Here is a 25,704-nt window from a genome sequence, read left to right on the forward strand (position 1 = left end):
ACATAACGTAACGAAAGAAAATTCGGAACCATCTGAAATAACTTACCCAGTAAGGCCTTCAACTGTGTCATCAATTGGCAGAACATGGATTCTCTTGCCATATTTCACATCTGGACAAGGTTGAACAGCTACAACGTCTGAGAGTCGCACCCGTAAATTGTTCCTCACCACTCTATTCATTCGAATTTTCTCGTCGGGGCAAGTGTCATCAGAAAGAACGATACAAACGGTTTCTTTCCGCCGTTTACCTTTCAAGAGAACCGTGTCTCCACGGAATAACTGCAGTTCATCCATCTTGTGCTGTTAAAGAAACAAGGCAAAATTAGAACACAGCAGAACACAATGAAGTTAGAAACTACCCAAAGTAACTAAAGCTGGCGAAATCAACCACATGTAACCTTTAAAATTAACCATGCCAACCTAACGTGGTAGAAAACTGTCTATAAAGGACAGAGCATTTCAAACCACTTTAAAAAACAAGAATTAATTTAAATATATTGCAGTCATATTTAGTATGGGACAGTTTGAGGCGTATATCACTAATTTAACCTGAAATATTTTCCTTGCCATATCTACTCATAACTTCTAATTATTTCAGTCTGCTTTTGTCATATTAGCAAGATTTATTATGAAGCATTTATTACCATATTTGCAACAACTTTATGCAGGTTTAAAAGATAAAATTGTTCACGGACATACCTACACAGGTAAGTTTGACATATTTTTTGGTACTTCTGGAGAACACGACACAGTGAATTGCCTGTATTATTTTAACCATTATGGTTTGATTTTGGATTGACATATCCAACATACCACTGAAAAACACTGCTAAAGATCTGTCCACATTGTCAATACTATAAAAAGGTATTTTATCTGTAATAATAAAATGCCGTACATGATTCCAGAATCTCACTTATTCTCTTCACCAGTGACGAGACATCCTACAAATTATTTTCAGACTTGATACCTAACCTTCTCACAAAATACTAAATTAGTTATATTTAAAATACAAGACTTGTCATCTGGATGCATCCGTGGCTCAGGTGGTAGCACTGGGTTCTGTGTTTCAAATCCTGGTCAGTCCATGTGAGATTTGTGCAAAGCAGAGGTGGGACAGTTTTTTCTCAGAATATTCTGGTTTTCCCTGTCTTATTTCCTTCCAGCAACACATTCCAATATCATTTCACCTGTCAGTCACTAATCATTGCCCCAGGGGAGTGCGACAGGCTTTGGCAGACTGCACAATTCCTATCCTTGTCGCTAGAGGGGGGCTTCATTCCATTCCTGATCCGGTCGAATGACTAGAAATATATATTACATTATCATTATAGACTTATGCCTTTCAGCATTCAGTCTGCAAGCCTCTGTGAATTTACTAAACATCGCCACAATCCTCGATTTGCAACTAGTGTTGTGGCCTCATTTAGTTCTATACCGCTTATCTTTAAATCATTAGAAAACGAGTCTAACCATCGTTGTCTTGGTCTACCTCTACTTCTCTTACCCTCCACCAGCAGAGTCCATTATTCTCCTAGGTAACCTATCCTCCCCCATTCGCCTCACATGACCCCACCACCGAAGCCGGTTTATGCGTACAGGTTCATCCATCGAGTTCATTCCTAAATTAGCCTTTATCTCCTCATTCAGAGTACCCTCCTGCCATTGTTCCCGCCTGTTTGTACCAGCAATCCTTCTTGCTACTTTCATATCTGTTACTTCTAACTTATGAATAAGATATCCTGAGTCCACCCAGCTTTCGCTCCTGTAACGCAAAGTTGGTCTGAAAACAGACCGATGTAAAGAGTTTTGTCTGGGAGCTGACTTTCTTCTTACAGAATACTGTTGATCGCAACTGCGAGCTCACTGCATTAGCTTTATGACACCTTGATTCAATCTCACTTACTATATTACCATCCTGGGAGAACACACAACCTAAATACAGTAGAAGTCCGTTATAGCGAGAATTCATAACGGCGAAAAATTGACTCGCTATAGCGAATTGTCGTTATATCCAATGTTTTTAAAGTTGGGAAAACCCCCATACACATTAAAATCAGTATGAAATGGCAATCAATTTTTTCAAAACTTGCGTTTTCGCGGATAATATTCACACTACGGTTTACTTGTTTGTTGCTTTTCTAAATCCGATACTACGTGAAAGTGTGTGTTTAATTCTGAAATATATATATTACCGCATTTCTCCAAATCCTAGACGACCCCCACTTTTTCCTTCTAAAAATTTTATCCGGTTTAAAAGGTGCTTTGTAAAATCATATGAATGCCTTTCTTATACAGTATGCATTTTTAGACTATTTGTAGACGCTGAATATTGGCTTGGGTTATGCCGTATTTTTTCGGCTTTAATAACCATTAACTTAAAATTGGCATCATAATATCGAAGGGAACTAGTTGAAAATTTGCCGGCTACACACGTTCCACGCGTCTCTACGATAATCCATCAGCAAAATATTCTTGCTTACTATAAAACTGTTTCCTACTTTCACTCAGCGTCAGATATAACTGACTGCCGTTACACGCGCGTCTTGCTTGCCGGATTCAGCCAACTTCAGCGACTCGCGATGTATAGGTCTTAATCGCAGACTTTGAAAGTCAATGAACGAGTTTACTGCGCCGTGGTATGGCAATTCCGCCCTTGCATTTTTGTGCACATACCTCACAATTTTTTAAAGCGTCCTTGCTGCAGGCCACTGAATGCATTTTTTTGTGCAGTGCGCATTTTTAAGCTATCTTTGTCTTCACGGTAGAGCAGAATATTGGCTTTAGTTAGGCCTATGCTGTATTTTCTTGCAGCTGCACAATTATTATACATTTCCGAGTGTTTAATACCAGTAGCCATTAACTTAAAATTGGCATCATAACATCGACGAGAACCCGCTGAAAATTTGCCGGCAATACCTGTTCCACGTATCTTTACAATACGACGATCCATCACGAAAATATTCCTGCTGTCTCTAAAACTTAATTTTACTAAACGTCGGGTAGCCTACAGCAGACGCGTTGTACCTAACTCTGCTACTGAGTAGCCGTGGCCTATCTAAGAATTCGAAGGCTCGTATGTTTTGATGCCATTCTGCAGATTTGAGAAACGTTTTTGTAGAGGATAATAGAATGTCATCCTCCTTCCACTATTTCCAGAGATCCAGTGACGTTACACATAGGCACTGTACAACCGTTCGTCCTCGGCTAGCGATGTATTATAAAGAGGAGGTTGTTTATTGTCAACGAGTTTTGTGCGCACGCGCGCGGGGGGTGAAGAACAAAGTGGTTACTGCGGTAGCTGCCAGTGGTGTTCATTACTATCAGGCTGCGAATGCAAAACGACCCTTGATTTTTCACGAGATTCTGAGAGAAAAAAACGTCGTCTTGGACTCTGAGAACGCCTACGGTATCACTCCAGAGGCTTCTGTGGCAAACATTTCAGTTTCCTTCTTCAAACGGCACCATCTACCTTAACCGTATATGTATCACGAAAATCTATGAGAAACGCATGGAGAGAAATTATAACCACCTGACATGGGAATAGCTTTCCGAAATTTAGATGCGAGAAAATATAAACTATCCTCTGAAATCTGTGATGTACCCTGCAATATCTTGAGGTGTATCACATTCTTAATTTCAGTATACGGTATACCATTAAAATTAAGAGATCGTTTACTTCAGCCCTTATTTTTAACGAGTTAACAACTGCTATCGGCCACGTTATTTACGCATTTATTACGAAAACGTGTTATCCTCTTTCATTTCGAATTTTCACTATAGAACAGCAGTCGATGGGTATTACTAATCGACTCCAATATCGCCTTCGAATGTTGCCGAGAGAGCTCGCAAATGCACATAGCGTGAAAACTGTACCGTACCGAAGATGATCAATCGCATTTTGAAGCAAACGCTTCAGTTTTGTTATTCAAACAGCGTCATCTATCCTAACTTATCTGTACTGTATGTATCTACGATGAAAACATACTTCAACCACCAGTAGAGAAATTATAACCTTCTCGCTATAAATTTACATGATAATAGCCTTTCCATAGTTTAACGGACGTGAGAAAACAAATTAACCTCGTAATCAATGATGCACTCTGCCATATCTTGAGGTATTGGCCTATCTTATTCCTACTTAATTGCAGTATTTAGCATTAAAATTAAGCGATCGTTTATTCAGCGATTATCTTTAACGATATTACATACTATCCACTTCATTCCGTATCGATATTGTAATCAAATTAACAAATGAAAAAGGTTCCGCCTGATCGATACGTTCCTTTTTAAATTATTATTTAGCCTTCGGCTAAATTTTTCGTCATTAAAACTTACAGTACGTTTCGATTGCTTAGCAATCATCATCAGCTGTTTTATATAATTCTTAGGTGAAAAATAGCATAAAACAATTCCATAATTAAGATTAAATAAAAAAAAAGGAAAGTATCGATCAGGTGGAACATTTTTTGTTTGTTAACTTGATTATCTTGAACGAGTTAACACTGGTTATCGGACACATTTACGCATTTATTACAAAACATGTCCTCCTCTTTCATTTTCCTTGCGGAAGAGCAGTCGACGGGTATTACTAATTGACTCCGACATTACCTTCGACTGTCAACGAGAGAGCTCCCTGGTAGGCATAGCGAGAAAACGATACGGTACGGAAGATGATCGATCACATTCAGTATAATGAATGGGTGCATAAATATCAGCAACGGAAAAAATTGAGCGCGCATAATCGCTCGTAATAACGGATGCGTCAGTGATAGGGCTCTCGCTGTAACCGAAGGATAATACACAGTTTAATATACCATTTTTGAAGGGACGGACAAAAGTTATCTTTACAACGGGGTTCTCGTTATATGCCGTACACGCTATAGCAGACTTCTAACGTACGTGAAATTATCGACATGTTCTAGCTTTGTATCACCAATATGACATTCAGTTCTGTTAAATTTCTTACCTACTGACATAAATTTAGTCTTCGAGAGGCTAATTTTCATACCATACTCATTGCACCTATTTTCAAGTTCCAAGATATTAGACTGCAGGCTTTCGGCATAGTCTGGCATTAAGACCAAGTCGTCAGCATAGGCCAGACTGCTTACTACATTTCCACCTAACTTAATCCCTCCCTGCCATTTTATACCTTTCAGCAGATGATCCCTGTAAACTACGAACAGCAAAGGTGAAAGATTACACCCTTGTCTAACCCCTGTAAGTACCCTGAACCAAGAACTCATTCTACCATCAATTCTCACTGAAGCCCAATTGTCAACATAAATGCCTTTGATTGATTTTAATAATCTACCTTTAATTCCATAGTACCCCAGTATAGTGAACACCTTTTCCCTCAGTACCCTGTCATATGCTTTCTCTAGATCTACGAAACATAAACACAACTGCCTATTCCTCTCGTAGCATTTTTCAATTACCTGGCACATACTGAAAATCTGATCCTGACAGCCCCTCTGTGGTCTGAAACCACATGGGTTTTCATCAAACTTCCTCTCAACGACTGATCGCACCCTCCCTTCCAAGATACCAGTAATACTTTGCCTGGTATACTAATCAATGAGATACCTCGATAATTGGTGCAATCCTTCCTGTTCCCTTGCTCATAGATAGGTGCAATTACTGCTTTTGTCCAATCTGACGGTACCTTACCAACACTCCATGCTAATTTTACTACTCTATGAAGCCATTTCATCGCTGCCTTCCCACTATACTTCACCATTTCAGGTCTAATTTCATCCATTCCTTCTGCCTTATGACAACGGAGTTTATTTACCATCCTTTCCACTTCTTCAAGCATAATTTCACCAACATCATTTTCCTCCCCCTCTGTACTTGGGTGTTCGCAACACCACCAGGATGATTTCCTTTTACATTGAGAAGATGTTCAAAATATTCCCTCCATCTCTCCAGTGATTCCCTGGGATCTATTATTTCACCTGAATTACTCAAAACACTTCATTTCCTTTTGCCCTCCCTTCCTAAGATTATTACTGTCCAGAAAGGTTTCCTGTTGCTTGACCTAGCCTTTCCAGGTTATTACCAAAATCTTCCCATGACTTTTTGTTTGGATTCAACAACTATTTGTTTCGCTCCGTTTCTTTCATCTACGTACAAATCCCTGTCTGCCTCGGCCCTTGTTTGGAGCCATTTCTGATAAGCCTTCTTTTTACGTTTACAGGCTGCTCTCACTTCATCATTCCACCAAGATGTTTGCCTTTTCTTTACACACAGTTGTTCCTAGGCATTCCCTTGCTGTTTCTACTACAACTTCCCTGTATGCCACCCATTCACTTTCTAAATCCTGAACCTGCTTACTGTCTACTGTTCGAAACTTCTCATTAATCATAATTAGCCATGTACTTCTAATTTCTTCGTAGTGGAGATTTTCTACCCTTATTTGTTTGCAGACAGATTTCACTTTCTCTACCCTAGGCCTAGAGATACTTAGTTCACTACAGATCAGATAGTGGTCTGTATCATCGAAACATCTGCAAAAAACTCGTACATTCCTAACAGATTTCCTGAATTCGAAGTCGGTTAAGATATAGTCTATTATGGATCTGGTACCCTTAGCCTCCCATGTGTAGCGGTGAATAGCCTTATGCTTGAAGAATGTATTCGTAACAGCTAAACCCATACTAGCACAGAAGTCCAGCAAACGCTTCCCATTCTCATTAGCTTCCATATCTTCCCCACATTTACCAATCACCCTTTCGTATCCTTCAGTTCTATTCCCAACTCTCGCAATGAAATCGCCCATTAGCACTATTCTATCCTTGCTGTTGACCCTGACCATGATGTCACTCAATGCTTCATAAAACTTGTCAGCTTCATCCCGATCTGCACCCTGACATGGTGAATACACGGACACAATTCTTGTCCTAATTCCTCCCACTGACAAATCTACCCACATCATTCGCTCATTTACGTGCCTAACCGAAACTATGTTGCGTGCAATGGCATTCCTGATAAAGAGCCCTATCCCAGACTCTGCCCTTCCCTTTCTAACACCCGTCAAGTACACTTTATAATCTCCTATCTCCTCCTCATTATCCCCTCTTACCCGAATATCACTTACTCCTAGCACATCCAGATGCATCCTCTTTGCTACCTCAGCCAGTTCTACTTTCTTCCATAAGCCCCTTTAATATTGATAGCTCCCCATTGAATTCCATTTTGTTCGCCATGTTGTTTCCAAGGAGTCCCTTGCCTGTCAAATGGGAGTGGGACTCCATTACTCCCATAGGTCCAAGGCTTGCTCAAAATGTTCTGAGCTCAGTAAATTCATGAAGCAGGATGCTACCCTACTTGCACGTAGTCCAAGTGAGGATCTCTCCTCTAACGTGTTATGGACCACCGGTGAATTGTATAGTCCAAGTCGCCTGAGCACAAGGAGGGCCACGACTCAGAATATGTTCGGGCTGCCCACTCCCATTCCAGAGCAACTGGTATCCCGACTCTCAGGACCACTTACTAGGCCACTCAGCCATTGCCCAAGGTTCACGAACTAGCACGTGACTATAGTAACCCACAAACATGAACCATTGACTAGAAATAGGTTGTGGATTTTTATTTTCACTTGTCATCTAAAGAAAATATTTAAACGACATAAAAACCACTTTAAAATAAGCATATCTTTCTTCTTAAAATTCTAATAACATTACTGAAGACCAAGTGTGTGCCTACAATTGAAAGTTTTTATTTGAGTTTCTGTTTGAAACTTCCTCCGAATGTCTAATCTCTTTCTGGTCGAGTGCGATTTAGCTTTGTTACATGATGTAGCTGGCTGTATACATATCAAATCATGAATACATGTGGCCGACCTTGACTCGTGATTTGATACCTTTTAGAAACATGCGAAAAATAATTTTCAATTTGTATCAAAACAGTACTACATTTATATTTAAAACTCACATTTTATTATGGCACACCTTATGTACTGCGCAAGTCCTTTCCAGTTTGCATGTAAACCCAAATGTGTGTTCTTTCGGATGGACCCAGTTTGAGTGTGCTTCCTACATCAACACTGTTCTTTCCTTGATAGTATTCAGAGAATAATTTCAATATATCACATAACTGATATTTTTATAAAAAGATCTTCAGGTATATTTGAAAATTAAATGAAACAAATACTCGTCAGCGTTCCTCAATGTTTTCCTGCTTAGCACATAGGAAATTTAAATCTATACAAAAAGCATCTCATTTATCGCCTTACGAATTTCCGCTTTCCAAGTCGGGTAAGAGCTGTTGTCACAGTTACGTGATTATGGGAAAAGGCCTTCCTGAAATTCAAAGGAAACTTTCTACTTTCAGGGAGCAATCCATTAGCCTTAGGAAGGTTAAGTTTTGCTTACTGGTTAGCAGCGAGATTGCTGAATAGCAGAGTAAGCCTGTTTGTGCTTGTATTTCGCATTCCATTCAGAAGGTGGAAAATGTATTTTGGGTTGAGTGGTACAATGAAGTGTAGCTAATATTTGTCATGTGATAGCCTAGTTATGGACATAGAAAATGTACAGTTTCTTAATAATGAAGACAAAATTAAGATATGTCAAAGGATTGGCATAAGCGTGTAGAGGTCATGAATGTTGAAACGCGCACCTTCGAGTTTTGACTCTATCCCTCAACTTGGTCGAAGTTTTATTACATACACAACGTAAAATGCCCTCATGTTTAAAAAAAAATCTAGTGTTTTGATATCCCTGTTGAATAATTTTTATTTGTTTACTCATTAGTACGTTTTCTCCCTTAACACGTTCTTTTTTTCTTTGTCCCCTGCAAAAATGTCGTAACAAGGTTTCACTGTAGAACACCTCTAACAACTTGGCATTCTTGAATGTGAAACAGAACCTTCAAGAACCCCATAACTGATCCTACAGTTCAACTTGCTAGGATATATGACAGGCTGCTGTCTACAGAGGCCAGTGAAGGCTTTGAAATATCTACCAAAACTGAAGTACACTGAACAAACCTGCGAAAGAGCAACCACCGAATTGTCATCATTCACAGCTTCCTCCACCAGGAGTCTGTTAGGACGTTCTTTCTTGCGTAGAATAGCAGTGGCCAAATCATCTGGGCTGTGAACACAGATCATTTAAAATACTTTGAATATAATTTTAAATATAACAGAATACCTATTAAAAAATGAACAGATAGAAACACAACTCACTCAAACAGTTTTTAGAAAGCTATCTGCAAATTTCAGCATACATGGTATTAAATGTAACAGCCTCAAATGGGAAGCTGTTACTGTAGCAGTTGTTTTATGGGGTAAAAATATTTTGGCTAGTTACATGTGACATTAAAAGCAAAGAAATTCTCTGCTGAGCACAATGCACTGACTGGGTCGGATAACAGAGCAGCCACTAGGTTGGACACTTGTGAGTAGCCTCTTAAGGTGAAAATGACTCATCTGACATGGTCTAAAGTCTGCAAAGCCAAAAATCTTTGCACAGCCTTATTTTCCGTAATTCCACACAGAATTAATTTTTTATTCAATCATTTTACGGTACTCCAACATGAATGAATACTGCAATTAAAAGCATCATTACACACAGATGGCAAAATAAGAACGGTATGTAATTAGACATTTTGTGAAACCTATTTCTGATGTCTGCCACTTTACTTTCCAATGCCCATCTGGAGGAGAAAAAAATGTAGAGTTAATCTTTACGAAGAAGATTGTTAATCACCTTTATAAAGAAAAATAACAGATCATAAAAGAGCAACCAAATTGAACTAATACTTGTATTTAAGAATATATGCCAACAAATCAGATCGAACATATTTCAACATTAAAATGACAGCAAGTTTCAATTGGTTTACACCAATTGCCCCTTGAACAAACATGGAGAACAGATTATTAAACAAAGCAAAATGATTATTTTAAAAGATGTCCATTTTCAAGTTAAAAGTCAAATCAAAGGCAATATGGGATTTCAGTAATCTGGACAGGTTCGAGAACAAATTATTTAAACCATTTAAGCTAATAAGGTAAAGTAGAATTTTCCCTTTTAGTTTAATGCTAGTAAGTTACGTCAAATTCCGCCCCAAAATTCAGAATTTCTTCTGAAGTCACAATAGTTTCAAAGCATAAACCAAATTCATATTGAACATTGCCAAGCAAAAAAGGAAAACTGTTGTTCAAGACCCCCGAATGAATAATTTCAAAGATAATATTTTTTAATTAGCTTACTAGGTGTAGTACCCGTCGCTGACAAGCAATCACTTAGCACCCCCATGATTATATTTTTGTTCACACCTCACACTGTTCTTCATACCTGCCAACCTTTCACACTGAAAAAAATCAGGAGATTTGACGACAGCGGAGAGCGGGTCTTCACTTATCCGCCACAGGAAAAACATCCAGATTTTTCTTACCAAGATCATGCGTACACAAACTAACAAGTTACTGCACATATGTACATATACAATTAAATTGTATGAAATGAACATGTTATGATAAACCAGTTTAGAAATGCATTAACCCCTTAAGCGGGGAGCTCTGTACACTCCAGCTCACTCCCAGGTGGGAAGCGATTTCCCCGACTTAAGAAAATATTCACTTACTTAAAACCGATCTTTGACTATAGTGAACTATAGAAGGGCCCTAAGAAAAATATTTCCTTGAATGTAATTTATTTGTTGAAAAATCCTATTGTTTTAATTTTTCAATACTTCATGCTAGAATATACCAAGTCCTGTCACACTGTGATACCGAGCATGTTTCTTCTTCTGGTTTTCGTTTATACAGTAACTTATACCTAAATGTATTGAGCAGTTTACGAACAGTCGCTGCCTGAAAATACATTTTTCGTACATGTAAATTGGAGATTTACAATGTTTACATTTACTTAAGATTTAGAATGGAATAAATTATAATACTCACACAATTTTCTGTTATGTTGGTTAGCGCTTTTTCATACCGTCCTGGCTTTGCATAATTTTTAGAAAATATACAAGATAAAACCAGTATTTGACCACCTGGTAACAAAATTTTCAGAAGCTTGGAAAGTGTCAATTAATGAGAACCTCTTGTTATGGGAACGGTGGAAAGTTTACATACCAGATAGCTTCGATATAGAATAATACAAAGCTGTAAGGATTTCCGTTTTGCGAACTTCTATGAATAGAATAGGTATGTGGCTTGTTTACAGCTCTCCTTTTGAGAACTTTACTCTAATTGATTGCCTAATTGCAGCCTCTGAAAGCAAAAACCTTTCATCAGGTGTTGACCAGTCTCCTAACCATGGCTCCAGGCATAGTAAAGGCCAGTGATGATTATGATAATATTGAAGAAGAGATTTTAAGTGAAAGTGACAGATCATCTGATATGAGTGACTGGGAAATCATACCTAAAGCCCTCCATGCGAAAGCAAAACACAGTGACTGGGTGCGGGCTAGTAACAGTGATAACCAACCTATTATTCATCAGTTTACAGGCTCTTCTGGAGTGTCTGAAGAGAGACGAATATTAAGAGTTCTGTATTGGATTTGTCTACACTTTACTAGTACAGTATATGGACCTGTTTCCCCACATTGCATGGGAAACAAATATTTACACTACGAAATAATTATGGGACCCAGATAAGGAAAAAGGAATAGACTATGACAAAGTGGTTTGAATCTAATGACGATGAAATTAAGGCCTGCTTTGCCTTCCGCATTCTGATATCCCAAAGTTGTAAGCCTCACATAAAATTATATTGGAGCAAAAATAAATGTATTGAGACCCCCAAAAAGCGTGAAGGGCCTCTATACATACAAAATCTTTGTTCTGACATTGTTGGCAAGTACTATTCCGAATGCTTCACTGAAAACTGTGCATGATAATTCTGTTTGTTCCATTTATGGAATTTATTTCAGAGTGGTGCACAGTAGTTCAGACTGGGTGGCTTACTTGTGTTCAGGGAGATTTAAATCTGATTTCTAAGCGAGTACATGGGACCATTAAACCTGAAGCAATTGGGTTAAGCATTCAATCACTATGTAATATTCCCATACAGGAGGGTTCTTGTTTCTAAATAAATTTTGAGCAAGACCGAGTATAATGTATTAATGTTTCAAGATAATTCATACAATATTATAAAACAGACAAAGAACAGCAATGTAAAAGAAAAGAAAAAAAAAATAGACAGGGAACAACATTATGCCGTCATTACTCAATTCATTGCTGTAAGGGGTCAATGTATGTTTATGGATAAAGCTCAGATTTCTGCTGTCAGTTTAGGCCTGGCATTACATGTTTCACCCCCATGCGGTGCATGGTGTGGGAATATGGCAGATCTCAGTGTCACTAATAAGTAACAATGTTATTGGTTTTATGTAACACTAACTACTTTTGCAGTTTTTGGAGACGCCGAGGTGCCAGAATGTGTCCCGCAGGAATTCTTTTACGTGCCATTAAATCTACCGACACGAGGCTGATTTATATGAGCACCTTCAAACACCACAGGGCTGAGCAATGATTAAACCTGCGAAGTTGGGCTCAGAAGGCCAGCGCTCTACCATCTGAGCTACTCAGCCCGACTCTCGGCATCACTAAAAGGACGAGGAAGATCTACATAACTCTGCATTTCTTCAAAATAATTTAATTACCATCATATCAAACTGATTAATTTTATAAGATGACAGCATTATATGTTTATTGTTGAGAATAAGAATACTAGACTGTTTAATGCTTTCCTTAGTTCAATGCCACTAAACATGGTAGCCTGCTACCTTTTTCTTTTATCTCCTCTGTCTTAATTGTATTATGTATTTTATATGTAGTGTATAACGTGATGCTTTTGACACGAACAATTAATCCCCCAATACCCCCTATATGCTGGACGTCATGGAAGTACTGAAACTGGCTTCAAAGCAATGTCCAGCATTTTCTGTTAGGAAACATTCCGTGTGGCCATTTAATCGCTATCTATACATCTCAACTGAGTTTGGATGGATTGCAGTAAGTCAAGGTCATTCCAAACTAACTGCCTTTCAGCGAGAACAGCCTGCTTGTGGGCCATACACTGATAATACATTCATACTGCTGTTCATCAAAAGCAAATTTGACTACTATTATGCGGTCACTAATTTGTTTAATTTCAACTATGGATTCTTGAAAGAGAGTCAATCATTCTAGCAACAATCTATGTTTTTTGTGCTATCAGAGGATCTTGTAGCCTTTTCCAAAGTATTTTGAGTCTTACACACTTTCCATCCTAGGTTTTTTTAAATACTGTTGTGCTATAATAAGTATCTACCAACAGTATTACCAAATCAAGGTTCACCGAGCTTGTTAGCTGCAGTCACTTAAGTGCGGCCAGTATCCAGTATTCGGGAGATAGTAGGTTCGAATCCCACTGTCGGCAGCGCTGAAAATGGTTTTCCGTGGTTTCCCATTTTCACACCAGGCAAATGCTGGGGCTGTACCTTAATTAAGGCCACGGACGCTTCCTTCCCACTCCTTCCCTGTCCCATCGTCGCCATAAGACCTATCTGTGTCGGTGCGACGTAAAGCAACTAGCAAAAATCAAGGTTTTGACTGTTGGAATATCTCCTTACACATCTACAGTGGATGTTGTTCTAAAGTGACCTACCTGGTCATCTAGAGACTAACAGAAAACATTGGGGGTCAATTATTTATTTCATGCCTTCATTTGTGGCGAAGTTAGGGCTCACGGCCCTCTGTTGCACTTAACCACATAATAATGAACATAAACTTTGTATCTTGATTAATTAGTTTCATTTTCCGTATCAATACCAATTTAATCTTATACCGGTATAAATAAAATTGGTATAAGGTGGAACATTTTCTTATCTATATTACATAAACTTTGTAAACATGATAATAGTAATAACCTACTAATATACTGTCATATTCCGCTGCATCTTTGAGTAACGTATGTAATTTTAAACACATTTGCATAGAAAGAGGTTATTTGGACAAAATGATAAGTATGATCGTATCTGATTCTCCTCAACTGTTAACCCCTTAACTGGGGAATAGTTTCATAACGTCAACCAGCCAGTGGATAATTATTCAGCGCAACGAGCACTTTTGGAATGGGTACAGTAGCGTGCGGCAGATGTAAATACTCGACAGAAAAATATATTTTACTTGATTTACTTGAATTATTAGTGATATAGCAGAAATTCAATAGCATTATGTTATTACTGTTTTTCTTGTAAACCCATAAATATATACATATATACGCAGTGTGTTCACACAAAAGTGAATACAAAAAGTGTTCCCTTCATTATGATGACATTTTTCAAGTTTTCAAATACGCATCAATAGGTTCTACATACTTTCTGGTTTGTAGGTCATTCGGAAATTGCACACAGTATGGTAAATACGGAAGCATGGGCAAGCACAAAGTGCCACGACACATTCCTCACAGCAGTAGACATTTTGCCGTTGCCTCTGGTTTGACAGGCACACAATACGTTTTCTTGAGTGATTCCTACTTCTGGTTGGCGGGTTGTCATACAATTCAATGTCTTTCCTAACCAAGCCATGTTCACGTCACACGGAACAGTTTACTACGATACACAGACCAATTTACAAAAAGTTATCAGGACACGGACAATGGAGTTAGCAGAACAACTGTATTGCAACAACAAAAACGACGACAACAACCCTCAAATTTAGTAATTTCAATGTTCATATACACAAATAAATTCTTTACGAAGAATTTCGAGCGAACCGCATGAGGCAACACGAGACAGCTGTCGGACTGTGGCCTAGGTGCGAACTACCCGACTGGCGAGACAGGATAAAAATTAATAGGAGTCAACCTAGGAAGGGACTTCACGTCCCTGGCAAATGGGAGTGAAATGCGTCGTTGCGACCATCTGCAACAATAAACTATTGGATTCAGCAAGAGAATCCAACTAGCCTCTTTCACTCCAACTCCAGCACGTAACCTACACGAGGTGCCCCTGTTAAGCCGAGCAACCCAGTGGAAGGTTGGGTAACCAATCCCAGCGGGAAACTGGGTCAGTGAACCGATCAGTGCTGGGGGCTCCAAGGCTCACAACCTTGGTAGTACCTTGGTCGGTGCGAAATATCACCGACCCCATTCTACAGTTTTTCAACTGTGAAAAAAGCATGGAGGAAATTTCAGCTAAAGCTACTACCCCAGGTGGTAACCAATCCACCGTCGTCTTGTACGACGTTAGTGGGCCTTCGGATTCTGGGGAGCCTGCACCGACATGCTTGGAGGTATCGGAGACTCCACGAAAGATCAAACATAGAGCCAAGAATTTCTTTGCTACCTTTAATGCCAATTCTCTCCAGAAGGTAGGAAAACTGAAACAGCTCACAGATATCCTATCGCAACAGCAAATATTGATTGCAGCAATTCAGGAAACGAGATTTACAGATGAGCAGGCCTTTGAATCTGAAGGTTACAGGATCTTCAAGGGTAAACCTGGTAAACGTGTCATAAAAACTGTCCCCTACCTTGGCACAGCATTTGTAGTCAACAAAATGATTCTGGACTCAATAACAAATTTCACCTCTGTGAATAGCAGAGTCTCGACTCTGTCCTTTCGAAGCACAAACAAAATGTATACTATTGTGAACGTTCATGCGCCGATCAACCAAGCGAACAAGAGAGACCCAGAGGGAACTGATAGATTCTGGGAAGAACTAGAGGAGATTTTATCCAAGATTCCAGACAAACATACCATAATCATGCTTGGAGATTTCAATGACCAAGTAGGCAAAGAGAGAAAGTTCCGAAACATCGTTGGCAACTATCCTGCTCAGCAGAGAACAAATCGTAATGGAGAAAGGCTAACAGAGCTGTGTAAGGCATTTAACCTCGTAATGAAGTCTACTGCTTTTAAACACCTGCCCAAGAAACAGAAAACCTGGAAATCCCCAAATCACCACCTTGGTGAATTCCAGATTGATCAAGTCGCGATCGCGCGGAAGGCTCAAAGAGAAATTCAGAATGTTAAAGTTCTAAGACAAGCAAAACTGGACTCAGATCACTATCTATCCAAGATAAAAATCAAACTGCTCCCTAGAAACACAAGGAGAGTTCGAGCCAAAAGGATTGAAAGATTCGATAGAGAAAAACTAGGATCTAACCATGAATTCACTCAGAAACTACAATCGGTGGATGCAGAGAACTGGGAACAACTGTGCGAGGCTCTGGTCTAAACAGCTAAAGAGACGGTTCAGCTTACTAAGCCCATGAAGCATGCTTGGTGGAACAGTGAATGCGATGCAGCGATAAGGCAAAGACAGTTTGCCTGGCAGAAATGGAACTCGCTAAAGAACCAAGTCAACTGGACAAACTTCTTAAATGAGAGAAAGTGTGCAGCAAAAACCATCCGCAGCGTTAAACGGGCTTTTGATAAACACCAGCTGGCTCAAATTGAGCAGGATTTCAAGAAGAACAATACACGCGACTTTTATAAAACATTTAAAAGCAACTTGAGGAAATACGACCCACCAAGCCTACAGTTCAGAGATTCCAATGGAAACCTAGCCCATAACGACAATGAAAACTGCCGGATCCTTGCAAAATACTTCGAATCCCTTCTTAACTGCGAGGCCCCAATGTCCAGATTCACATTTGAAGATAAAACAACAGTTCACCGAGATTCAGCTCCACCTACGAAAGAGGAAGTGAGACAGATTATCCAATCCTTGAAGAATAATAAAGCGCCGGGTGAAGATTCGATAATAGCTGAATTGTGGAAGTTTGCTAGTGACAATGCAGTGGAAAAATTAACGGACATCATACATGAAATCTGGAACACTGAAAGACTTCCAAGTGACTGGACATCTGCCCTAATCCACCCACTTCAAAAGAAAGGCGACAAGTCGGATGTTAACTATCGCGGCATCTCCCTCCTACTTATAACCTATAAAATTCTCTCGAAAGCTCTTCAAATCAGGGCAGAAGAACAGCTAGATCCAGAGCTGGGTGATTACCAAGGAGGTTTCAGGAAAGGACGGTCATGTGTGGAGCAGATTATGAATCTGAAATCTGTCCTTTCATATCTTAAACTAAGGAGCAAGCCTTTTGTAGTAACGTTCATCGACTTTAAGAAGGCCTATGATTCAATTGATAGAACTACCCTACTTCAGATCTTAAAGGAATTTGGCTTGGACGGTAAAACAAGAGGGATCATCCAACAGACTCTCACCAACACCATCTCAAAAGTGAAGTTTAGAGGAGAGATTTCAGAGGCCTTTGAAATACGGACAGGAGTTAGGCAAGGAGATGGTCTCTCACCTCTGTTGTTCAACTGCGTTCTTGAGAAAGTGATCCGTGAATGGCGCAGAGAAATGAGTTATGAAGGAGTCGAAAGCGGAGTCAGACTAGGCCACAAGAACAAGAACTTTTCAACTGACTGTCTAGCATTTGCAGATGATCTTGCGGTTTTCGCTGATTCCTTGGATGTGGCCACGAAGCAGATCAACCAGCTTCAAAGGCGGGCCTCCAAATCTCCTTTGAGAAAACGAAATTCATTACAAACATCAAACAGGCGCCAAGTGAGCTAGAAGGGACTCACGGAAAAGTCAAGCGAGTTGAAAAATTTAAGTATCTTGGTGAATGGATAGAACCTAACTTGTCCGAAAAAGAAGCCTTTTCTTCACGCATGAATAAAATGGAAATGGCTTACCATCTGAGTAAAAATGTCTATAACAAAAGATCTATATCTCTGAATGCAAAAATCAAACACTATTGCACTGTCATCCGGCCAGAGGCTCTATATGCTGCGGAATGCCTCGCCATGAACAAAAAAGGCATGATGGAGAAATTGGAGGCCAAGGAAAGAAAGATTTTGAGAAAAATCTTAGGTCCAGTCAAAGACAACGGCGAGTTTAGGAGACGGCACAACCAGGAGTTGTACTCGCATGTGGAGAAAATAACCAACGTGATGCGAAAAAGGAGGATTACTTTTTATGGACACATGGCCCGAATGAATTCAACACGGTTAACCAACCGCATTTTCACTTTCCTCCAAGAGAAAAAGGCAAAGGGGGCATGGTTCAGTGAGGTACAGAAAGATCTGCAGGAGATTGGGATCTCATTTGAGGATATCCAAGAGCGTGTCCCACTTAAGAAAAAACTCCAAGAACATCAGTTTCCTACCAAAGCCGAAGATGAAAACTGGAAAGGCATGGACGGAAGAACGAAAGGAGCAACACCGTATACGAATGAAGGAGTACTGGACCAACATGAAAGCTCAAGGGAAACAGTTGAAATGACGTGGTCCTTAGTTGGCCGAAACGAAACAAGAAGGAGAGCAATAATCACATCTAATATGAATGGAATTAGTTTTAAATTACAATAGTAGATGGCAGAAGTGATTAATAGGCAGATGCCTATAGGCTGCTAACCCTATGTAAGAACACATTTAGAATTACAAGAATGCCGAAGGGCGTCAAACCCAATACTCGTGCGCCAGCTGTTGACTCCTTTAGGCATCAAACTCAGTTAAGGGCTTAAAGATGTCCCAGTATTAGGCAGTTACTATTGCCTTGTAACAAACTGCATTAGAATCTTCAGGTTGAGTTTCTACAGTGTAGTTGGGTACTGGTACAGATGCTACAGGTCTTGAAAAGCACCAGTCACTGTTTTTGTGCACAGCCCCCTCCCCTTAAGGATGACTAGGGCTAGTTCTTGTCATACCAATTTTTTTTCTTTTCAGCATTCTCTCAATACTGGCAGCAGTTGTGAGGCAAGTCAAATTACTATAATGACTACTTTCTAAATCCAAATCTCAGCAATACAAAGGTCACACAGCTCCACATGAGTTGCAAATGTGCTGCAAACCATAAATTGAATATGCTGGAGAAAGATGACAACTTGAGATCATCCCAGTTGTCAAATACCGTGGAGTTTGACTTGATCACTTACATTTGAAGAAAAATACTACTCTCTTAGCATGTTGATTACAGTAAGGAACAGCTTACTTGGGATGCTGACAGGATGAAAGTACATCCAGCAACTGTGTGAACTATAGCCTTGGCACACACTTTCTCTGTAGCTAAGCATGCTTGCCGTATGGGGGTCATCTCTGTGTATTCTAGGAAAGTGGATACTGCTTTGAATGAGACATGCTGTGTCCTCTGGATGCCTCGGACTAATGTCAAGAAGGCATGCCATCCCTGTCGTATAGCACCACCTCAGTGACAGTAAGTAGCAGCTGAAACTGCAACAAGTTATGGGCATTCATAGTTATCTGCTTGGCCTTCAAGCAGTAAGAAATCTTGGATCATGAAAGTGGCTCATGAACAGCTCAACTAAGGGACCAGTAATGGCGGCAACCAAACTTGAATAAAGGTTACATAAATGATCAGCCGTTACAAGATGGAACAGAAAATTTCATCTATGCTGATGATTGAACCATAACTATTCAAGGGGATGACTTTGTTGAGCAGAAGCTGTCTGAAGCTCTTGGCACACTCGCTGTCTATTACAAGCAGAAAACACAAAATCTAATCTATCCAAGACAGACTTGTGCTTTCCATCCTAAGAACAGACAGGCTTTTTGTAGCATGAAAGTCAACTGGGAAAGAATTCCACTGGAACACTGCAGTACTTCCATATATCTGGGAGTTACTCTTGACCAGACTTTGATGTTCAGAAAGCATTGTTCAAACATCAAGCAGGAAGTGGCTGCTAGAAATAACATACCATGGAAGTTGACTGGAACAACTTGGGGGGCACATCCAGATTCGGTGAAGACATCTATCCTTGCGCTGTGCTATTCTGCAGCCGAGTATGGCATAAATCCTGCCATAACAAAACTGTGGATGTGACAATGAGACAGGCTGAATTATTATTGGCCGCCTGCATCTCACACCTCTGGAAAAGCTCCACTGTCTTGCCAGCATAACACATCCTGATATCTGGCGAGAAATAGCTGCCCGAAAAGATAACTGCTGTTTAACGCCTAAGCTGACAGTTTTCTTTTGCTCAAAGCACCTGACTTGCTGAAACAAATTTTAAAATTGAAAGTTTTCTCAGAAACGATGATGCGCCATTACAGAAGACTACCGTTATGGAAATTTGTGATATATGAAGATGGGATTGTGGCTCATCACTAAAATATTGATTAAACCACTCAGCACAGAGGAATTTAAATGCCTGGTTGCCTGTGTGTTGTGGGAGGAATACTGAACGCAGTGTTTAAATTTTCTCAGATTCGTGCAAGGCTTTGTTCAAAGCAACATAACTTTGGTACTATTTTTACACATTTCGATAACACTTTCACATGCATGTTTAGAAAACTCCATTCTTTTAGAAAATATGATGCTATCTTACCTGGATAGTCTACAACCTACCCTCTGTTCTGTTAAGTACGAAGTCTCGAACTTATTTTTTAGGAAGAAGTATAAATAACCACCTAATCGATACTTTATTAATGCCTCAGGCAAAATTGAATAAAATTAAAACTTACAGGACATGTTTCGACCACTTAGTGGTCCTCTTCAGCTGTATAAATAAAGAACTGAAAAGAAAAACATTATGACAATAAGCACAAATAAAAGTTCTTTGGAGACTCCTTTGATAAAAATGGAGGTCATCAGAATAGGTCATCTTGCCTCTCGTTCTTGTTTGGAAAAGATGTTTATTCTGCGCTGTCTAGAGGGTCTGTCTTTGAGCGCGACCTGGTGAAGTAACGATGTGATACAGTTTGACAGTTCATGGAAAGCTCTGGAGAGAAGGGAAGTAGAGTTCTATCGTCATCTAAAATAACATGTGAGGGAGGAGGGAGATTGGGCTGTGCTTCTGCGATGTCGTGTTTGATTATATCTCTCGTTCGTCTAGTCTGTTTCATGTCTACCCATTCTAAGTATTTGCTAATATTCTCATATAAGATGTTTTTATGCTCATTTTCGTTGAGATTCTCTTCACTGTTTTCCAATTTATCAAGAACGATGTGGATGTTTTCCAGGTTGTTCATAAGATTACCTTTATTAATCATACAGATAATTTGAAGGTCCTGTTTTATATTGGTGAATTTGTGGTTGGACTCTTTCATATGGGATCCCATGGCAGAGAATCATTTGCATCTTTCAGCATTGACGTGTTCTTGATATCTAATTGAGAAGTTCCTTCCAGATTGTCCCACGTAAGTTTTTTTACATTGAGCACAAGTCAGCTTATAAATACCCGATTCCTGGAATTCGTCATCTTTAAGTTTATTAGCTTTATTATGACTAAAGAATCTATGTTTCGTGTTGTTGTTTGTAGAGAAGGCTACCTTGGTGTTGTGTTTCTTGAATAAGTTGGTGATTTCGTAAATCTTCGGGTTATTAAAGGTGAATTTTACATATCCTTTTTCTTTTTCTGAATGCTGTTTAAGTTTAATTTGTTGTTGGTATTTGCATTTAGTGATGATTTTATTGATGAATTTCAAACTGAAACCATTATGTAGAGCCTGTTGACGAATGAAAGAAAGTTCCTTTTTTCTGTCTGTTTCTGTTAGCGGAATTTCAAAGGCTCTGTTGACGAAACTATAATAAGCTGATTTCTTTTGCGAGATGGGATGTAAAGAATCACTTACTGTACTATTTTCAGAAAGTTCTGTTCATCCATATAGGCCTACATTGCAACTTCAATTTGCTCATAACCTCAGGAAGTACCCCAAAATGCCAATGATGTAGTTTAATTCACAATTGAACTAGCCCTCTTCAATCCCTTAACTCGCTTATCCCATATTGTCAGGGAAGATCGTGATGAGCCGTTACACAAATCAAACCGATGAAGGTTCCTTTGTTGCAGCTTTATACTATGACAAAATTTCAATGCCATTTTAGATAAATCATTAACATTCAATTTTCAGTAATGAGACGATATACTACATGATCCTAGATGGTCTGTCTAGAATTTTACTGACAAAAATTGAACCCAGTATTATGAAGGATAAGTTTTCCTCATTTTCTTGTAAATGCTACGTAAAAAACATCCCAGAACAAATTCAACAAATTACAAAATAAGGTAACAGGTCCTCATTCCAAAACAGCACACGATTCCATCAGGTTCAAAGAGTCTTACAATTATTCAGAAATTTTCAGCTTCAAAGTTATTTAGCTAACAGTTACAGTGCTTTGAATTTTTTCCCATTTGTTTTATATTGTATCATCTCAAGGCAGGCCTTATGGCGACAATGGGATAAGAGACGATTAGAACTTGGAAGGAAGCGATTGTGGCCTTATGGCACAGCACCAGCATCTGCCTAGTGTAAAAATGGGAATGCACAGAAAAACATCTCCCAAATGCAAGAGTACGATGTAGTCAACTCGCTTGGTTTCTGAATTCTTTTCTAATTTAGGTACTGTACGTACTAGTCAAAATGCTGTCATAGTCTAAGATACCTAGTGTAGCACTGGTACATAGAAAGAACTTCAATATACCTCAAAGTTGCCGTTATCAGCAGATACAGATAAAAAGTAGAAGTTTTTGCACAATAAACCATTTCCCTCCAAACCTTGTGGTCTATTCCCTATATTTTTATTTTCACACACGGATATAATTTCAAAGAGAAAATCCTACAGTATGAAAAATTCTGATGTGCAAGTAGTTTTATCAATAGTTGCCACCGTGCCACCCAATACTTACTACATTCAGCTGCACGCGGAATGATTGTCGTTTGTTTAGTTCTTGCGGTCTTCTTGCTGAGGACGCTGCCAATCTGTTCCTTTGGGAACTAGGACTAATGACACAGGACTGTGACCAAGCAAAGGGGGACAGGAGGAGGGATGGGGGGTCGTTAGCCCTCAGGTTAGGGTCGTAAAGCAGCCTTTAGGTTTTTTCTTACGTAAAACAATAGCAGCGCATTCTATATTTGACTGTGTGGAAAAGATTAATTAACTTATATTTCGGGTCAGTGAGAAAGCAAGTGTCTGGTTAGGTCTGGCTAGTGTCAAAACCATTGGTTTGGGTTGGTTAGGTCCGGTTAGTGACAAAACTGTTCAAGTGTGACTAAGCAAAGGGGTCCAGAGGCATTAAGACCCCAGGTTAGGGCTGCAAAGCGGCTTTTAGGTCTAGCATTTTGTAGGGCGATAAGAACCTACTCTATTTCACCTACGGTGGGGGCTGGTAACGCAATCTAATTATCAGCATTGATGGCAATGATATTGCATTCTGTTCCCGTTTACCAATAGGAATGCAAGTAGCTACTTTAGACATGGACGATGGCGGGTGCTGTTCTTTAATAGGTTATAAAAGTAAATGTACTTCTGGGAGCAGGATGGTGGGTTCTTAGACATCGCAATGAACACATCTCTGCTCTAAAAGGAATTTCAAGTAAGATTTGCTTTATTTTCACTTTCTTATAATGTTACAAACTTCAGTGGCGCTGATGTCAACTTTTACCGTAGTTTTAACCAATGACAACACATATGCTTATGTATTACAAAAATACAACATATGACATAACGAAAGCCATCGTTACAGAGCAGACAAGTATCTATCTATACGCAGACGACATGGTAATTGTCGCGTCTTGTAGAGAACTACAAACAGCACTTGATAGACTGTCAAAATGGTGTGAAGAGGCCGGTTTGGAAGTTAACAAAGAGAAAACAGTAGTGATGGTTTTTAGAAGAGGAGGAAAACGAGCGGCTGCAGATACTTTCTATTTTGAAGATTCTCTTCTAAATTCTGTGAACTCTTTCAAATACCTTGGAATAACTCTCCAAATGAACGGCAAAACATTCTCAGCTCACGTGAAAGAAAGATCTCTTGCAGCAATAATAGCAATAAATGATATAGAGCACATCGACCAATTATCAATTGAGACAGCAATGAAACTGTTTCATCTAAAGATTACTCCAATTGCAACTTACGGTTTAGAACTAATATGGACCTTCTTGAAAAAGAAAGACCTAAAGGAATTAGAAAGGATTAAAGCTACCTTCCTTAAATGAATCCTTTGTGTGTCCAAATACACGCCTTCGAGACTTGTTTACGAACTGACAAGAGAACCGTTTTTCATCGAAGACCTACGGTTTTCTTTGACCCTGCAATCGACGACAGAATACCAAGACTTCCTGCGTAATTTGAAATTTAAAAAGACCGAAATACGGAGTGACTTCTACACAACCGACGCAATGACTAGAACTGACTGGCAACAAAGTTGTTTTGAACTGAGACACGCGGTGACCCGTGCAGAGGTCCACGGATTTCACCACAAGGCTTGTGCTACTCTCCGCTTTCACGATCCGAATAGTGACTGTGTATGTCGATGGTGCAATAGACTTTGTGGCCGTTACCACGCTTTGGAGTGCCCATATAGAGCCTACTCTCTGAAAAGTTTCTGTAGTGAATAGTGCTATGTATTCTATTCTTTTATTTGACCATTGGTTGCAATAAAGATTTATAAAAATACAACCGTTTACACAGAAAGTTTGATCGAACATAGGCTAATATTATCGAGCGTAATTTCCAACCAAAGGCAATTCTATTATTTACAATCAAGTAACATTGGCTCTTCCAGTCAGCTGTTGACCAATAACTTTGTAGCTGGGTCCACTGTATTTATAAAATTTTGATATTGATGGTTGCAATAAAAGATCTATTTTACGAAGTCCATTCCAGGACGTGCACTTCACTGTACTATCTTCAGAAAGTTCTGTTCAACACAAGCCTACATTAAAACTTCAATGGGCTCATAACCTCAAAAAGTACTCCCAAGCAACCAATGACTAACTACTTAGTTCAATCACGAATTAAACTAGCTCTCTTCAGTCTCTTAACAAGACATGACTTTTACTAAATACTTTCAACGAGATGATCGTAACAGTAATCCGTCCTACCGTACACATTCAACGCGTTTTTTAATCTCAAACAAAATGGCCAACACACTATATTATTTCAAGAAAGGTGCGAAATAAATTTCGCATACTCCTACAAAATACTAACAATAATGATTCGGCCATTTGAATTACTGCTAATTGAAATGAAAATGTTGAAATGTTTCAGAGGAGTCAGGGAAGCTACCGTGCAACCCTCAATCAAAATTGCGTTTAAGTGGCCAGAACAACACTGAGGTTCACAATTCTTGAACTACCGAGTAAAAACAGACATATATTTCTATAATATCATGAAAAACATCAATATTTTTATAAGTGACAGCATAATTCTACACGAGATTTCATAAACAAAGGAACGACGACACGATGACAACGTACATTTGGACAAGTTCGTGTAACCCCACTTGATTTAAGTATCTAAAAAACAATTACTTAAAACCGACCCAGAGTTACTGAAGTATCTTACACGTGTAATGAATTAACAGAAATTCATACTTACTTGCGTCCTTCTGCCATACTTAATAATCCCTACACAGTGATATAAATTCAGACACCGCTACTCTCCAACCTCCAATTTCCCCAGTCACCAATCTTCTGCTTCCACCACAATGCGGAAGCAATGTTGCCACAATTAATACAAAAAATGTTGGAAACACGCATAAATAAGCAATACGTGTCAGAACGGAGGCATTATACCATATTTGAATAATATAATAAACCTGAAAACGTAAAAGCTGAAGCGAAATCTGAGATATTTTGCTTGAGTATAGAAGGTAAAAAAGGTCCCAAATGAAGAGGTAGAACGGGAATTTTCAAATGCGTTCACAAATCTTTCCAGATCATTATTATAATGCTAAAGAAAAGAATGCAATGAATAAGAAAACTATTTACTAATTTATATAATT

At 39.1% G+C, this 25,704-nt stretch overlaps 1 protein-coding gene across 1 annotated transcript in view; it reads right to left on the minus strand.

Moving 5' to 3' along the window:
- Positions 1 to 25,452, minus strand: part of TER94 (Transitional endoplasmic reticulum ATPase TER94) — a 117,893-nt gene extending 92,441 nt beyond the window's left edge. The window contains exons 1-3 of the mRNA XM_068227580.1: positions 25,299 to 25,452; positions 8,990 to 9,095; positions 47 to 300 (exon numbers count right to left, since the gene is read on the minus strand). Coding sequence (XP_068083681.1) covers positions 47 to 300; positions 8,990 to 9,095; positions 25,299 to 25,315 — 377 coding nt within the window. The 5' untranslated portion in view covers positions 25,316 to 25,452. The remainder of the gene's footprint in view (positions 1 to 46; positions 301 to 8,989; positions 9,096 to 25,298) is intronic.
- Positions 25,453 to 25,704: the final 252 nt, after the last annotated feature.

The sequence above is a fragment of the Anabrus simplex genome, chromosome 5 (genome assembly GCF_040414725.1).
Source record: "Anabrus simplex isolate iqAnaSimp1 chromosome 5, ASM4041472v1, whole genome shotgun sequence".
Taxonomy (NCBI): domain Eukaryota; kingdom Metazoa; phylum Arthropoda; class Insecta; order Orthoptera; family Tettigoniidae; genus Anabrus; species Anabrus simplex.